General features: G+C 46.0%; 1 protein-coding gene across 3 annotated transcripts in view; it reads right to left on the bottom strand.

Moving 5' to 3' along the window:
* Nucleotides 1-16,673, bottom strand: part of Ufsp1 (UFM1 specific peptidase 1) — a 147,762-nt gene that overhangs the window by 58,263 nt on the left and 72,826 nt on the right. For all 3 annotated transcript variants that reach the window (XM_037418126.2, XM_075882528.1, XM_075882527.1), the window contains one exon: nt 1,444-1,523. In XM_037418126.2, the coding sequence (XP_037274023.1) occupies nt 1,444-1,523 (80 nt within the window). The remainder of the gene's footprint in view (nt 1-1,443; nt 1,524-16,673) is intronic.

The following is a 16,673-nucleotide window of genomic DNA, read 5'->3' as shown; positions in this document are numbered from 1 at the left end:
ATGGCAACTGCAGGTGCTTCCCAGCTGACTTTTGAGCAGCCTCAGATTCCGGAGACATTCCATGGTGAGGTGTATGAAGACGTTGAAGACTGGTTAGCACAGTATGAGCGAGTCGCTAAGGCAAACCGCTGGACCACCGAGCTAAAGCTTTCACGCGCCTACCTTGCTTTAGCAGATAGCGCTCGTACGTGGTATGAGAACCACGAGGCAATGCTGTCTTCATGGGATGAATTTCGGCAGCAGATTCTCAGCACCTTCGCAAACAACGACCGCTGTGACTTTGCTCAGAAACTCATCAAGTCTCGAGTCCAGAAACCGAATGAGAGTGTTGCCATATTTGCGAAGGACATGAGGGGCCTATTTGGACGGGCTGACCCTGATATGCCTGAAGCCAAGAAACTCCGCCATTTGATGCGAGGCGTCAAAGAACAGCTGTTCGCTGGCCTTCTCCGCAATTCACCGATGACCGTTGCAGAATTCATCAAAGAGGCTACAGCTATCAAGCGCGCACTGCAGCAACAGTGTCGCTATTACGACCGACCAAATGGTGCCTCAATCAGCGTCTCTGCGCTGACGACTGACAGTGACGGTTCTCTGCGTGAGCTTATTCGCGAGGTTGTTTGTGAGGAGATCCGCAGCTTCCTTGTGACTACGCAAGAACGGGCAATGGCTTCAATTGGAGAAGTTGTGCGGCAGGAAAACAGGCAATCATTTTTGCAGCCCGAATCGCTACCAGCCCAGCGATCTATTAACTATGCGGCAGCCACCCGCCGTTCGTCACCAGTGCCGTACAACTCGTCTGCATTGGCTCATTCTTACAACGCGCCAGCGGCACCAGTCTACAACCCACCGCCGCCGCCACCAACGACGACACCTCCGCAATATAACACACCTACTGACACTCCGTTCTACTCGCTGTTCTACCCTCTGCCGACACCTGCAACTTGGCCGCTGAGGGTGCCTACCAGTCGACCATTCGTTCGCAAGACGGATCTGTGGCGCACCGTCGACCGCCGTCCACTGTGCTTCAATTGCGGAGAAGCTGGACATGTTTACCGCATCTATCCATATCGTGAAGAAAGATACCTGACTTATGCGCTGACTTTTTCACGACCTCATTTCTACACCCGACGTGACAGTGCGCACCCGCAAGGACAGCCATCCGCTCTGTATTGTCGATCCCGTTCTCTGTCACCTTCGGCGATTCGTCGTAGTTACGCCGATGCTGTCTGGGACAGGCCCCCAAGCCCTCATTGGGGAAACTAACAGCTGCGACCTTTAGAGGGAAGGTTGCCACTCGTCGAGATGCTAGCTTCTTCCTCCTTTTGAGCTTATGGCTAATAACCGTGAGAATATATTCTCGAAAGTGCATTCTTAGCCTTCACTCAAGATCAACCAACCAGTTTAAGACCTTTCAGTGCACATAAGAGTGAAGTTACTCACAAGAACAAGTAGGTGGGATTCTCCTGATGATGTCTGGCAGACTCCGAGAATGCCTTTGGAAGATGCGTCACAGTCGCCACCTATTTGAAAGTCAATGAAAAGCAGTCAGCGAAAAGCCAGTAGCTATAGATGGATTTAAAACGGAGCTTTAAGAAGGCATGCGAGGCACGATTTGGAAAAACAAACAAATAAAAAACAGCTTTTTGAAATATGAGTTGTTTCGGGCTGCTGGTTAACTAAAAAATAAGCTTCAAATCTGCACAGCAGAAGAGACAGCAGAATAGAATAAGACTAATTCTTTTCACGAGACGGTTACGCGCACTGGCTGTGAAAAGCATCTCTGAAATGCCCTATTCAAGATATAATAAAATGATATTGCTTTAGCGCGGCTCAGTTTGAGCGTGAAGGAAAGATACTACGCAGTTCTTGACTGCGTAGTATTTTTTCTTCATGCTCAAACTGAGCCGCGCTAAAACAATATCATTTTATCATGCACCAACTCGCCCAGTCAGCAGTATTTGTCATGATACGACTCAAGATATGACTGAAAAGCGAGCAAGATGTCGATCTCGATATGAATAGCTGCGTTAGAGAATTTGTATATCGTCCCAGGCCTATTGGTCACAAACGACTTCTGGTGAAGGCACACAAGAAGACAAGATAATATCCTGGCGCTCTTTGGCCATGAAGTGGCCCTTGCGCCACAAAACCTCAAACATCATCAAGACAAGATAATAAGTCAAAACAGTGCAGCAGTGGTGATGACAGAGTTACTTGAATACTGGAACTGAAAGTCAAATTGACCAGAACGTATGATGCGACCATCCACCTCTACTCTCGCAACAGTTATGAGCTGCTCCTGCTGTGTTTGTGAGAGCGTGCTACTCAACTTTTGTGCTCGTTTCCCTGGAGTTCATTGCAATCAGAGTGTGGTTCATTTTGTGACCAACACGTATTGTGAGCAACATTCACAGCTCAACAGCTGCAAAAAGTTGAAGATGGCTGCATGAAATTGTCACAGAACAGCATGATGCTGATGACGAAGGCAGCGTATTTGTGCAGCAGATCACTTTGACACTGTTTTATTACCGAAATAAATAGAATGTTGACATTTACATACCTGCCAGGTTCAAGGATTCTGAATCCGGGAGATTTCCGCAGTGGGGGGGGGGGGGGGGGGGCTGAATTATTTGCTTCTATTTTTTTTCAACGCAAAAAAACCAAGGACAAACAAACGAAAAACATCGCAAAAAATAAGAGGGGGTGTGGGTGGGGGGGTCTCAATCACAAGCACAAACATCAGCGTTGCGGTCGGCTTAGAGTGGCCGAACACACGAAGGTAGTGTTTCCCGCTAAGGTGAGAGTCTCAAAGAATCAACACAACTAGCAGAATTTATTTCCTTCAAAACAGCTCGTGTATGTCTTACTGAGACACATGCGAACGGATGGGACGGCGCAGCTGACTGCTGCAAAAGCGCGGGTCAAAGCTTTGCTTCCTACTAGATATTTTTGACAGGAACGCCAAAACGAGTCTGCCCCTTCGTTATTGACTGTCTAGGCCGTTTTTTTCCCATCGCTGCCACTGCCGTCATTTACTATATATGCATACTTATCTCTATATATTATCACTCTAGAAAGAAAAAAAAAAGACACCCGCGCTCAGTACCCAGCGCCTTGCAGTGCGCCGACGCGCGCTCGTCTCTGACACGTACTTTGCTCTGCGGATAAGGGGAGGGGGGGTTGATGCTTATGCGCACGTGCTTATCTTTCGGTGGGGATAATCGTGTGCCTTTGGCTTTCACTGGAAGAGTCGCGAAAGTGGCCGGGGCCCACAAAGGTATGTTCTGTCTATGCACAAGCCCTGTTTGCGAAAAGAGCGCACTTTTCATACACAGCAAGGTATAACTGCGGTACTTGTTAGTTCGTACTCACCGGTATTTCTGATTATGTATGGAGCCTCGCTTTTTTTTGTTTAAACAGCGCGTTACATGTCGAGCGGTAAACTTTGTTAGTTCGGTTTCGTCTAGTGTGTATTGTTTTCGTGCATCATTTGTGTGTGAGCAGCGCGCTGCACGTTTCGATCTGCTTGCCGTTCTCAGAGTGACATTCCAAGTTGTTGCAGTCGCATTTATTGCTTTGCCCTTGCGGTGAAACTAACTTTTTTTTTTTACGTATTTACTGCCTCTAGTTTACAGCTGCGTGCCCTCAAAGCTCAAAGATCGCTACCGCGCCGCCGCAACCGCGATGTTGTGCATGGTGGTTGCGGCAAATGATAGTTCCTTTTCCGATCCCCGTGCGCTTTACTGCATACATGCCTTCAAAACAAAGTCGTTTTATGCCGTCTACGATCGCACCTCCAGCAGTTTTGTCCGCAGGATTCGCGGAAAGCAGCGTTGCTTTGACTGGTTGAGTGTTGGACGCACGGACACTTTCATGACTTTCAGGACAGTTACGTCATTGCCATACATGATCGCGTCAAAAGCGACCACGGTTTCTTTGACAGCGGTTGTGGCAACCACAATCACGCACACTGTAAAAGACAGTGCGTGCGCCGGTCGCACGCGTGCTTCCGAAGCTTCGAGTACATTGCTCTCGGCCTTCGTTCGACGATTTCCATACTAAAGTTCGTATCACCCGTCGCGATTAGGAAATGTGTTCGAACATTGGAATCTTGGCCCAATAGACATAGTAGATGTGATGGTTAAGGACGTTCGTAAGTATGCTTGTCGATAGCGGACGAGAAAGGATTAACATGAACAATTTATTTGATGGCACGGGTGGAACGGCTGACGGCGCATGGAAACGCTACCGTGTGCAGCGCCGTTGAGTCGGACGTCGCGGCCAACCCAGCAGTCAGGGTCGCAACTCCGGAGGTCCAGGATCAGGCCACGGCTCACGAGGACCACACCCGGTAGGTCTCGCCTACGAACCTGCTCCTGGCCACTGCACCCAGGCAGGAGCCGTTCTGCAGGCCCCGTCCTTGGACCTTGTACAGGCCGACGGACTCGACCTCGAACAGACACACCGGCGTTCGACTGGCCGACACGTACGGGTCCCACGTCCGGCTCAAGAACGCCGCCAGGAACTCGTCCTCTCGAGCGGCGCACCGCTTCGTCTACCTTCGTGGCCTCAACCCTCGAGCTCTTTTTCCCACATTCTTTCTTCTTGGCCAGGGCACCGCCAGGTACCCTCGGGTGCACACTGCAGCTCATGAGCTTGCGGCCCACGTCCAAGTCTGGCGCGTCGCTCGGTACGGCTCGGCACCGCTCGGCGATCCTTGATTCAGCCAGAACTCCCCTGGCACCTGGATCCTCGGCCACCCTGAACCTCGCCCGGCTCCGTGGTCCTCCGTACACACGCCCACGTCTCGCCCGGCAGAACGTCTTGCTCATCCCTTGCCGATGTGCGACGCTCTGGAGACACCGGCGCTTGATGGCATGGGTGCGGCTACGGAGCAGTCAACCCGCATCGGAGACGCGATGCTCCATGCGGGGAATGGCCAGCCCGTCCAGCGAACAGCTTGCGTCGAGACGCGATGCTCGGCGCAACCGTGACCATTAGCCAGGCCACGTTCAACGCTGTGCCGAATGGCTGACCGTGGAGACACCTCGCCGAGATCCGCGATGCCCTCGGCAAGGAAGAGAACAGCAGGCCAGGCCGCGCCCCGAGATGTAGTACTCGTGCTGGTAATGCCGCCCCAGCTGGTGGTTGGACGGCAGCAGCGTGGACGGCCGCGTTCCCTGGCCAGAACCTGGATCGCCTGCGTCCGACGCTTCGGCCCGCTGTCTTCCGTCTGCCGCTGCTCCGGCTCGTCCCCAGCCACAAAGCTTACCGCCACGTAATGATCACACGTGCCCAATCGTGGCACGCCACCTCTATGGGCCACCACAGGTCATCAGCTGATTCGCTGACACTCACGCGCACATTACACGCGCCTTGCCCCGCACTTCCGTCGTTGTCATTTTCTTCACTCATCACAGTGGACTTTCGCTGATGAATCCGCCGCGGTTTCGCATCACTGTACGTTTAGGTGAATGCCTCTTACTCATAATAAAATGGGGTAGATTCGAAAAACCTGGAGCGGATGGAGCTGCTTTTTTGTCAAGGCGGCAGGATCACGCACAAAAATTTCGATTGCCAGGAGATTTTCATGACAACCGTACAAACGGTAAGAGACGGTCCTAGTCCGAGAGTCTCCGGCCAATCCGGGAGACTTGGCAAATATGCATTTAGCTTAATTTTTCCTTCCAGTTTGCATTTCTGGGGGGAACGAGCCTTTTCAGAAATAGTTTGCAGCACAAGCACGGAAGTGCTCAAGGAAAGACATAACAGCAAAAAAGGGAAAACACAGAGGGGTGGTATGAACGCTGACTATACCAACTGATCTACAATTAAGTTCTGCGGAAACCTGCAAGGTGACGGAAGGGTTAAGAAAAGTAAAGAAGACAAACACTTGTTTGTAGCATGAAGCCAAAAGAGTACAAATTTCTCAGAAAGAAAAGCTTCCTAGTTGCAGAAAAATTCGTCCTGGTCCAGGGTTTGAGCCAGGGACCAAAAAAGTGTGTGTTCAAGGCTAGGCATTGATTACCAGAGGCTGACTCATACCTTCATCATTGAATTTTCCAATATATTACGCCTCAACGATTTTCCATGTCAGTTTATCTTTATGGCATTCCAACACACTTCCAGCCTGACGTTCAGGCTGGCAGCCACAACTTTCAAAGTGTATCACAAGGTTGGAACATATACCTTCGCAGAAGTCATTCACTCTTTTAACGTCTTCTTCATACATTGTCTAGTTTGTCCCATGTAACTGTGCTCACACTACAAAGAAAGCCTGTACACAACGCTCACAGAGCATTTTACAAATTTCATAGTGAGGGTGTACAGGCTTCGGTTATTGTGCAGGTGCTGTTATATAAAACAAACTGTACATTGTACAAATGATGGTAGTACTGCTATATTTGATGTCTTTTATCCACACTTGCTGTCCGAAGTTCAGTATCAGTAAATGGCGGACACCACAGTGGTGATTGTAATTATTTTCCTGGCACCACTTGATTTCTTGCTCGCTCCTTCGAAGTCGCTGACTGTCTGTGAGCGCCGGCATCAGCATGTGTGAAAAAGTTGAAATTGTACTGCAAACACGCCGGCCAAAAAGTAGCTCCACCCAACTATAACGATTTACCAAAGGTGTTGAACGGTATGCCTGAAGAACCTTATAGGGGTCAGCCTTGGCTATCTTCTGTTTAGCAATTTTCATTGCTGTCTTGGCAAATCTGTGCATAACTCTGTGGGTACCTTGGGCTTCATCTCACTGCGTTTGAATCCCCACTCTCTCACAAATTTCGAAAACTCAAATGCATTGCAAGGATAAAAGTGTAGCCCGTTGTCAGTAATAAATTTCAAGAGTACCTAGAATGCCATGATGCACAAAGACTGATTTCGTCATCTGTATGCTTGCTGCAGGCCGGTCATCTCAAGAAGTGCAATCTTTAAGTATTACCAGTAGTTTTGTGTCACTGAGAGATATGTGGAACATTTCACGCAGAAAAAATTGACACCAGATCGCTGCCAGGGTCGGTTCAGAAGTCCCGTTGGCATTATTTTATTTATCAATACTGCAACCATCAAAGAGAAATTTTAGCAGAGAGGGCATACATTTGTTAAATTTACAGATTGGCAACAGAATAAAAATGAGACAAAGTATGTACAGGCTTTAAGAAGATGAGAAAAAAAGACAAAAAAAGACAATTTGCAATAAACAAGCACAAGGCCATCCAATAAAATTACCTAAGCACTATATTCAAGATGACCACCAGTGTAGAATAAACACTGCAGTGATTGAAATACACAGCACTACTTTACGTAATAAAGTACACACAGTTATTGCTGAAGCTGCATAGTAAAAACACTCAAAGATGACTGCAAAACAACATCATTATTAAGACTATCCCATTCAGTATTTGTCCTGGGGAAAAACGAATATTTGAATGTGTTATTACGAATAATGAATAGAGTCAATGTGAAAACATGCCTCCGCCTTGTGTAATATCCAGTCAGAAAATGAAGTATGTGTGATAAGTCTAAAACAAAAACAAAGTCTGAACTGAAACAAAAATTTTAATCTCAATACAGTGTTTCTCTGAGTTGTAATTGGGAGGTTAGCTCTTGCTAATAAACATGCAATAGGAGTATGGCCGAAACCGTTATAAATAAATTTAACAGCTCTCTTATGAATTTTTTCCATTGCATTGATATTGATTTTAGTGTGAGGGTATTAAATTATTGATGCATAATCTGGAGTAGGTAGAACAATTGCCTTGAATGCAGTAAGGGGAACGGCGAGAGTGGAAAGCTTGAAAGCTCATTTAAGATAAAAGAGTTTGTAATTGCATGTGCTTATTACAGTTTTTATATGTTTTGTCAAGTTTAGGTCATACAAATTCCAAAGACCAAGGTACTTGTAGTGTTGTACCTCCTCCAAAAAACTATACCCTGAATATATGAAACGAAGAGGATTATGTTTGTGAGAAATTTTCATGACAATGGTCTTTTTAATATTGACTGACAGCTGCCACTTATCGAACCAACGAATGACCTTATTAAATGCATTGTTCAAATGAATTCGGTCTGTCTGGTTTTCTATTTCTGTGTACAGGATGCAGTCATCAGCATATAACTTCACAGTTACCAGTATATCATGTGAAATACTGTTGATAAACAATAAAAATGGGACTTCGACTGTTTCTTCAGTTGCTACGAGACAGTATCAACAAGGCAGGTGAAATTTTTAAAGCAGAGATAGTTTACATATTTGGCGACTTTAACTTTCCCCTCATTGACTGGGTTACGCTGTCATCACCATGTCAGATGTCAAATTTATTTATTTATTTATTTATACTTATATCTACAGCGCCCTCTGGGGGCATTGTTGTAGGGTTGTTTACAAATTCAAAGTACATTTAAATCAGTGGGGACGAGTTGAATTGCACGGCACACAAAAAATAAAAACAAATCAAAAATACCTAAATCACAGCATACAATATCATTGTGTGACCACATACTCCTTTAAAAGGGAAGGAAACGCTGTGGAATGGGAGGTCATAATGTTTTTTGGAAGACTGTTCCATTCGTGTATCGTTTTAGGAAAAAAAGTATTTGCATACGTTGATGTTCGGCACATATATTCACACATTTTCAAAGGATGGTCCCGTCGTGATGAGATGTATGTTGGTGGTCTGATGTATTTGTTTTGATCGATCCCAGTTTTCTGGTTTATTAGGTTGTAGAAAAGACATAGCTTGATATATTTACGCTTTGAAGAGAGTAATGGCCAACCAAGTGAACTAACAATTTCGCTAGACCTTCTGGTGATCTCGTAATCACCCGTCACAAACCGGGCGGCACGTTTCTGAATGCGCTCCAATGCATCAATATTTAATTTTGTGGCCGAGTCCCAGGCAGTGCAAGCATATTTTAAAATCGGGCGTACATTTGACACGTAAAGAACTTGTTTAGGAACAGAGGGGGCGGTTCCGAAATTGCGGCGTAGGAAGTTCAACACTCGACTGGCATTAACTGATACCATGCGAACATGATCATTCCACGATAGTGTGCTGTTGATGACAACGCCAAGATACTTGTATTCATTTACCATGAATAATGGTATCCTTTTCATGAAGTAATTTGTGATAAAAGGCTGCTTTTTCTTGGTAAACCCAATGACACAGCACTTTGACACGTTAAGCTGCATTTTCCACATACTGCACCATGCTATTACTGAGTCAAGGTCTTTCTGCAGTTGTTCGCAATCTTGAGTGCACCTAATTTCACGATATATGCAGCAGTCATCTGCGTACAACCTCACTTGACTGTCCATGCATTCAGCAAGATCATTGATATAAATCGAAAAGATGAAGCGGCCCCAGGACGGAGCCTTGTGGCACTCCTGAAATGACGTCTACATGTGACGACGACGCGCTATCGATGATGGTGCATTGTTTCCTGCATGAGAGATGAGCTTGTAGCATGCAGTGTGTTAGCAGATATATTGAGACACGATAATTTCAGTAAAAGGAGCGAGTGTGTAACAGTGTCAAAAGCCCTGCTAAAGTCTTAAAAAATGCAATCCATTTGGCTACCGGAATTTAACGTTGCGGCGATGTCATGTGCAAATTCTAGGAGCTGCGTATCGCAGGAAAACCCTTTTCGGAAACCTTGCTGTGTTGGACACAAAAAATTGTTAGTCTGAAGATGCTTTGCCAAGTCAAGTATATAATATGCTCAAGTGTCTTACAGAACCCACACTTTAATGAAATGGGCCGGCCGATAGTTGCAAGTACTTGACTTGTCACCACTCTTGAAAATAGGAATTACATTTGCTCGTTTCCAGTCATCAGGTTATACACCCTACAATAAAGAATTTCTGAACACAGCTGTAAGAAATGGGCTTATTGAAAGGGCACACTTCTTTAAAATGAAGTTTGAGATTTGGTCTGGCCCTGATGCCGAGTTCGCACTGAGGTTTTTTGAGATGCAACATCTTGTTCTGAAATTTCAAACTCCGCCATTTCCGATAATGTTACTGTGTGGCACATTGTAGTTTGAACCACTGACGAAACCGAAAACACAGACTGAAAGTACCGGTTAAAGCATTCAGCTTTACTTGTACTGTCCGACAAGTATTTAGTACCATCGTTTATATCAGGAATACCACCAGGAACCTTTGTCTTTCTTTTAACGTATTTCCAGACGAGTTTCGGGTTAGTTTTCACCTTAATACTCAGATCACTCAAGTATGCTCTCTCTGCTTTCCTCAGATCTTTGGTTATCTTCTTACCTAGAAGTTTCATCTGTTTGTATGTTTCAAGGTCTGACGTGTTACAATATTTGCGATAGAGACGATCTGTTTTGTTTATGAGCATTCGGAGTTTCTTATTTAGCCATGGTTTATCATTTCGTTGCTTGGCTTATATGACTCGCGATGGTACAAAATTTTGAGTTAGAGATAACAGTTTTGTTTTTAGCTCATTCCACAAGCCATTCACGTCAGAACACGAGCATAGTTCTTGAAACTCAGGTGAATAAGCGTCTAGTTTTGTTGAAATAGAAGCTTAGTCTCCGTTTTCATATAAAAACACCTTTCTGGGCCCCGAAGCTCGTTGTTGAGCTACAGCTCAGCACATTTTAACAAGGACAACTTCGTGATCACTAATACCTGGTACTATAACAATAGAGGAAGCAAGCGTTTCATCATTGCAAAAAAAAAAAAAAGGTTTTATACGTTTGCACAAGTACTGCACAACCTCGTGGGGGCTGTCGCAAGCTGATATAACTGATGGGTATTCACGATTTCTTGAATAGCTCTATGTAGCAGTGACTCACTGTGAATTATCGGTTTGAATGAGGACCATGCAACATTGGGTAGGTTAAAATCACCAGCAACCATTATGTATGTTGTATTTAGGGTTGACAAAATATTGCTTAACGTAAATAAAGGCTGGGGTGCTGTATTACTAGGGGACCTGTAGAAGAAACCAACAGCCATAGTTGAGCCACCACTCAGCATAACGTTACACAACACAGATTCACACAAGTCACTAACACAATGAATACGAACGCTACTGATACTGTTATGGGTCATTAGGAATACACCACCTCCGTGCGCCGTGCGGTCCCTTCGGCATACTGCATAGGTCGACTGAAAGAATTTATAATCTGCGATGGTGGTATCGAGCCAAGATTCCGTGCCAAAAACTATGTGTGGTTTAGTCATGTCTAATAACGAAAGAAATTCTGTTCTTTTGTCTTTCAAACTGCGACAGTTAACTACGATTCACGTTAGTTCATTTTTTCTCAATTCTTTTGTCAGTAAAACGGCATTTCGAGGTGATTGCTACCTACGACTAGGCACAACTCTATCTTCAGCACTGTTATACCGGAATATTCGGTCATTCATGAATAACTTATTGAAACGAAGCTTAAAATCACCACCCTTTCCTTTAGTGTATTGTATCAATTGTTGCCTCTCTATCCTGACTTTGGGTGAATAGTCTTCACTGATTCCAAAATTGGTTCCCTTTAGCTTGCCAGAAGACTTCAGCACACGTTCTTTTTCTTTAAAAGATAGAAACTTTACTATGATGGGCCTTTTCCTCGCCGCTGAATATCGGCCTAATCTGTCACTTTGTTCAATTGCGTCAGGGGCAACTCTGAGCCGTAAGTCACTAGAACAAAAAGAAATAACTTTTTTCTCTGATTGTGTCCACGTTTCATTCTCATTATCTGGGAAACCATAAAATACCAGGTTATTTCGACGATCCCTACTTTCAAGGTCGTCCTGACAATCTTTCATAGCCTGACAGGCACGCGCAAGCACTCCACATTGAGCTGCAAGTTGCTCAAGTTCTTTTTTGCCCATGTTACTTAGGGGAATGTTATTTTCTACACGCATTAATCTATCACATACATCCGCCACTCGCTGCTCAAGCGCCTGTTGCTCTTTTCGCACTGAATGTATTTCTTCTGTTATTTTTTTGTTGAAACGCTTCGTGGTTAGCTCGGATAGAGCTAAGTTCATCAAGAGTGGCAGACTGAGAGATTTGCATTGAAGGTAATGTCATGATGGTGTCGAACATCTGCTTTTCCTGTTGCTATGTTAGAGGGCCTATGTTCTGCTCTATATCCCCAGATAACAGAACAATCGTTTTTGATCATATGACCACACGCGACAGTATTCGCGTGCAAGGCCGACAGGTAGCAAAGCACCGAACAAAGAACAGAGGTAGGATCTGAGATGATTTTCTTAACTCTAGATTTCAACCTCTTCTAAACTGTTCTGAAGCCTACAGGTGGTGCAAACATTATAGATCCTATTGTCACTACTGCTCCGCACACAAATCATAATATGAATTTCTTGGACAGATTCAGTGACCACACGTTACTCCAAGTAAAGATAAACATACCTTGACCTGTAGCCGGTGTACATGTAAAACAAATTTGAGGCTATAATAAAGGCAATTATCAGGAGATTAATTGTCAACTAGTATTGTTTCCTGAAAATGCTTTCCTACCTTGCTTCCACAATCGATCTGTCGAAGAGAACCGGTTGCTTTTAAACCAAATTTTGTGAACGTTAGTAGACAAATATGTATTACTGGTTAAAATTAGCAATGATAAATCAAATCCTTCATGGCTGAACTCGAAGATATGCTCCGCGACCGCGTCGTGTGTGGCATAAACAACAGGGATGTCCAGACAAGACTTCTGGAAAAACCGGACCTCACCTTCAACAACGCTGTGCAGACCGCCCTGGCAATAGAAGCAGCAAAAAAAATCACTGCATTTCAAGCTGCTTGAAGATAATTATGGGGCGAAGCTTTCGGAGGTGATTATTGTGATTAAAGTTGAGATAGTACTGAGATTGATTGTGGTTGTGATACTTATGTTTTTTTATTCAAAAAGATAGTGCTGAGACCGATTGTGATAGAGTGGTGAATCTTCTTTATAGCTGATATGAGGTTCCGAGTTCCAGGTTACATTTTGACTTCATAATCACAGCTTCATTAGCTATCGTCTCTGGTGTGGAATTTTCTTGTCCGTATTGCCGCCTTGCATTCGCTTCAAGTTGTCTCAACTGCGCGTCAGCTTGGCGTTTTTCCCACTTAGCCTTTGCTTCCTTAGCCCTAGTCTGTGGTGTAGAACTTTGTTGTCGCCGTCACCGCTTTGCATCCGCTTCCTTCTCTTTTGTCTCCGCGATAGCTTCCCATTGACGGCGACGCTGATACTCAGCACGTCGCGCTTTCCTGCGTTGGTCTTCGTCTATATGAGAAAAGAGAATGTGTGGTATGGAACGTGGTTATATATATATAGTGTTGACAGCAGCGCCATCACATCTACAATTAACTACAGCGCCCTCTGTTGCTTATAAGTTGAAGGTTACATGCAAAACGGTTACCACCAATGCCCTCTGTTGCTTATAAGTTGAAGGTTACAAGGTGTTGCGGACAGACGGGAGACGGCGGACATCGTGAGGTCTTAAGGAGCTTCGCCCCTAAAAGGATGCAGGTGAGATAGTGCAAGCGAACCCAAGCAGCGCTTTCTCGACTCACCGTGTCTCGTCAGGCTCTGGGAGCATCACTTGCTACCGCTGCGGGAACGCACATCTTGCATCATAATGCAAGCATGTGAAGACAATCTGCAATTACTGCCACAAACGAGATAATTTGGCGAAGGTGTGCAATTCGAGACGAAGGGACAGCCAAGCCCAAACCAACAGCCCTACCAACGCACGTTTGTTCTCGGCTTGCAGTTCACCGTCGACGAGTAACCATCATCGTGTTAATTCTGTACCCAAGCAGGACACCACTGCCACTTCATCTTACGAAGTTTTTGACATGTGGCCGGTCGACTACGCCACGCCGCCTCCGCCTTTCCCCGCCACTGTTGATGTTTGCGGCAAGCCGCTCTGCATAGAAGTGGACACGGGAGCAAGTGTCTCTGTCATAGCCAAGCGCGTCTTCTTCAGCTTTTGCTTTCGGTTCCTGTGCAGCCGTCACAAGTGCTTCTGCGAAGCTATTTCGGGGAACTAACAATGGTTCCAGGCAAAGCTGACATCAGCGTGAAGTTTCATGACAGGGAGGTTCGACCTACTTGTTTTTCTGACGGGGAATGGATCACCCACTCTTCTTAGACACAACTGGATGCGTTTGCTGGGCATCGGCATTGCCGACATTGAAGTGAACATCCGCGCACTTTCCAACGTCAAACACCTAGTCTAAGACTACACCGAAGTGTTTGAAGAAGGCCTGGGTACATTCAAGGGTGCTAAAGCTTCTCTACATGCTCCTTCAGATGCTTTCCCTTGGTTCTTCAAGCCACATCCACTGCTGTATGCCTTGACAGATGGAGTAACTCAAGAAATCCATAGACTAAGAAGAGATTCCATTTTTGTTCCAGTGAAGACAGTAAAATAAGCTGCACCTATTATTCCTGTGACCAAAAGGAATGGACGCATCAGAGTGTGTGGAAACTTTGGTGTCACCATAAACCCAGTGGCAACAGTGGAGCAGTACTTCATTCCAAGGATCGAGGACCTTTGAACTGTGCTTTCTGGAGATAAAAAATTCACAAAATTGTATTTGCGAGATGCGTACTAGCAAGTTGTCCTTGAAGAGGCCTCTAGGGAGTACGTCACCATTTCGACGCATATGGGGTTATTTCACTACATCCAGTTGCCTTTTGGCATCTCATCTGCTCCTGCCATATTTGAGCGCGAGATGCGAGAACTTGCTCAGGGGACTGCCACATGTAGCAGTATATTTCGACGACATTCTTGTGACTGGCGCAAATGATGCTGAGCACCTTTGCAACCTTCGTGCTGTGCTTAGCAAGCTTCAGAAATCTGGCCTCAAGCTGAAACTTTGAAAATGCCACTTCTTCATGCCACAAGTTTAGTATCTCGGGCACATCATCATCCCCAAATGTTGACAAGATAGCAGCCATTCTGCACGCTCCTGTGCCTCAGGATGTCAGGGAACTTCAAAGTTTCTTAAGACTCGTCAAGTTCTACAGGCGCTTCTTACCCAATCTTTCGTCACTCCTTCGTCCACTGCACTTGCTTTTTTGAGAAGGGAAGAAGTGGGAGTAGGGACAAGAACAAAAAGATGCATTCACTGCCTGCAAGCACTTGGTGACATCAGCTCCAGTTCTTGTGCATTTCAACCCTGCCAGGCATGTTTGCCTCAGCTGTGACGCATCGCTTCATGGTATAGGTGCAGCTCTGGCACACAAAGATGCTGATGGCTGGGAACATCCCATTGCTTTTGCCTCAAGAAGCTTGTCAAAAGCAGAACAAAACTACAGTCAACTCGACAAGGAGGCACTGGCTTTAGTGTTTGATGTGGATCGGTTCCACCAGTACTTGTGGGGCATCTCATTCGAAGCACACACTGACCACAAGCTACTTCTTCGACTGCTGGGTGCCAACAAGCCCGTTCCCTTGCAAGCTTCACCTCGAGTGGTCAGGTGGGCTCTGAAGCTTTCTGCTTACAAGTACGAACTTATATACAAGCCTGGCAAAGAGCTCGGCCACGATGATGTTCTTAGTAGACTGCCTCTCCCAACTGACACTACTGCATTACCACGACCTGCTTAATTCTTCTTCGAGGCAAGCGAGGACAGGAATACGGGCTTCTGATGACAGAAGCACTCGAAGAAAGCGCTACCAAGCAGGATAGCCTGGATAGCAAAGAGAACAGGCATAGTCAGCGTTGCTGTTTTTTTCACTTCGCCATGCCCAATGAAGTGAAAATGTTGCAAGCCAGGCTTTATAGTCCCCGCTGAGGCTGACGTCACAGGAAGGAGCGCCATGGAGCAGTCGACGAGCGGGAGACTATACAGCACGTGCCTTGGTTCAGGCATGCGCGGTGGTGTGGTAGGTGATGACGAGGCAGGCGAGGGCAGGAATTTGGGCGTCTGATGACAGAACCACTCAAAGAAAGCGCTACCAAGCAGGATAGCCTGGATAGCAAAGGGAACAGACATGGTCAGCATTGCTGTTTTGCTCACTTCGCCGTGCCCACTGAAGTGAAAATATTGCAGGCCAGGCTTCATAGTTTGCGCTGAGGCTGACGTCACAGGCAGGAGCACCATGGAGCAGTCGACGAGCGGGAGACTATACAGCACGTGCCTCGTTTCAGGCATGCGCAGTGGTGTGGTAGGCAATAACGAGGCAAGCAAGGACAGGAATACGGGCTTCTGATGACAAAAGCACTCGAAGAAAGCGCTACCAAGCAGGATAGCCTGGATAGCAAAAGGAATAGACATGGTCAGCATTGCTGTTTTGCTCACTTCGCCATGCCCACTGAAGTGAAAATGTTGCAGGCCAGGCTTTATAGTCCGCGCTGAGGCTGACGTCACAGGCAGGAGCGCTATGAAGCAGTCGATGAGCAGGAGACTATACAGCATGTGCCTTGGTTCAGGCATGCACGGTGGTGTGGTAGGCGATGACGAGGCAGGTGAGGGCAGGAATATGGGCTTCTGATGACAGACGGACTCTAAGAAAGCGCTACCAAGCAGGATAGCATGGATAGCAAAGGGAACAGACATGGTCAGCATTGCTGTTTTGCTCACTTCGCCATGCGCACCCTACACACTCTGTCCGTACTTCCCACTTTTAACCACCTCGAGTTCATAGTATATATTATTTCGCTGTATTCATGGCACTG

The sequence above is a fragment of the Rhipicephalus microplus genome, unplaced genomic scaffold (assembly GCF_043290135.1).
Source record: "Rhipicephalus microplus isolate Deutch F79 unplaced genomic scaffold, USDA_Rmic scaffold_12, whole genome shotgun sequence".
Classification (NCBI taxonomy): domain Eukaryota; kingdom Metazoa; phylum Arthropoda; class Arachnida; order Ixodida; family Ixodidae; genus Rhipicephalus; species Rhipicephalus microplus.
Note: the sequence above shows the minus strand (reverse complement) of the source record. Positions and strands in the feature narration are given on the sequence as shown.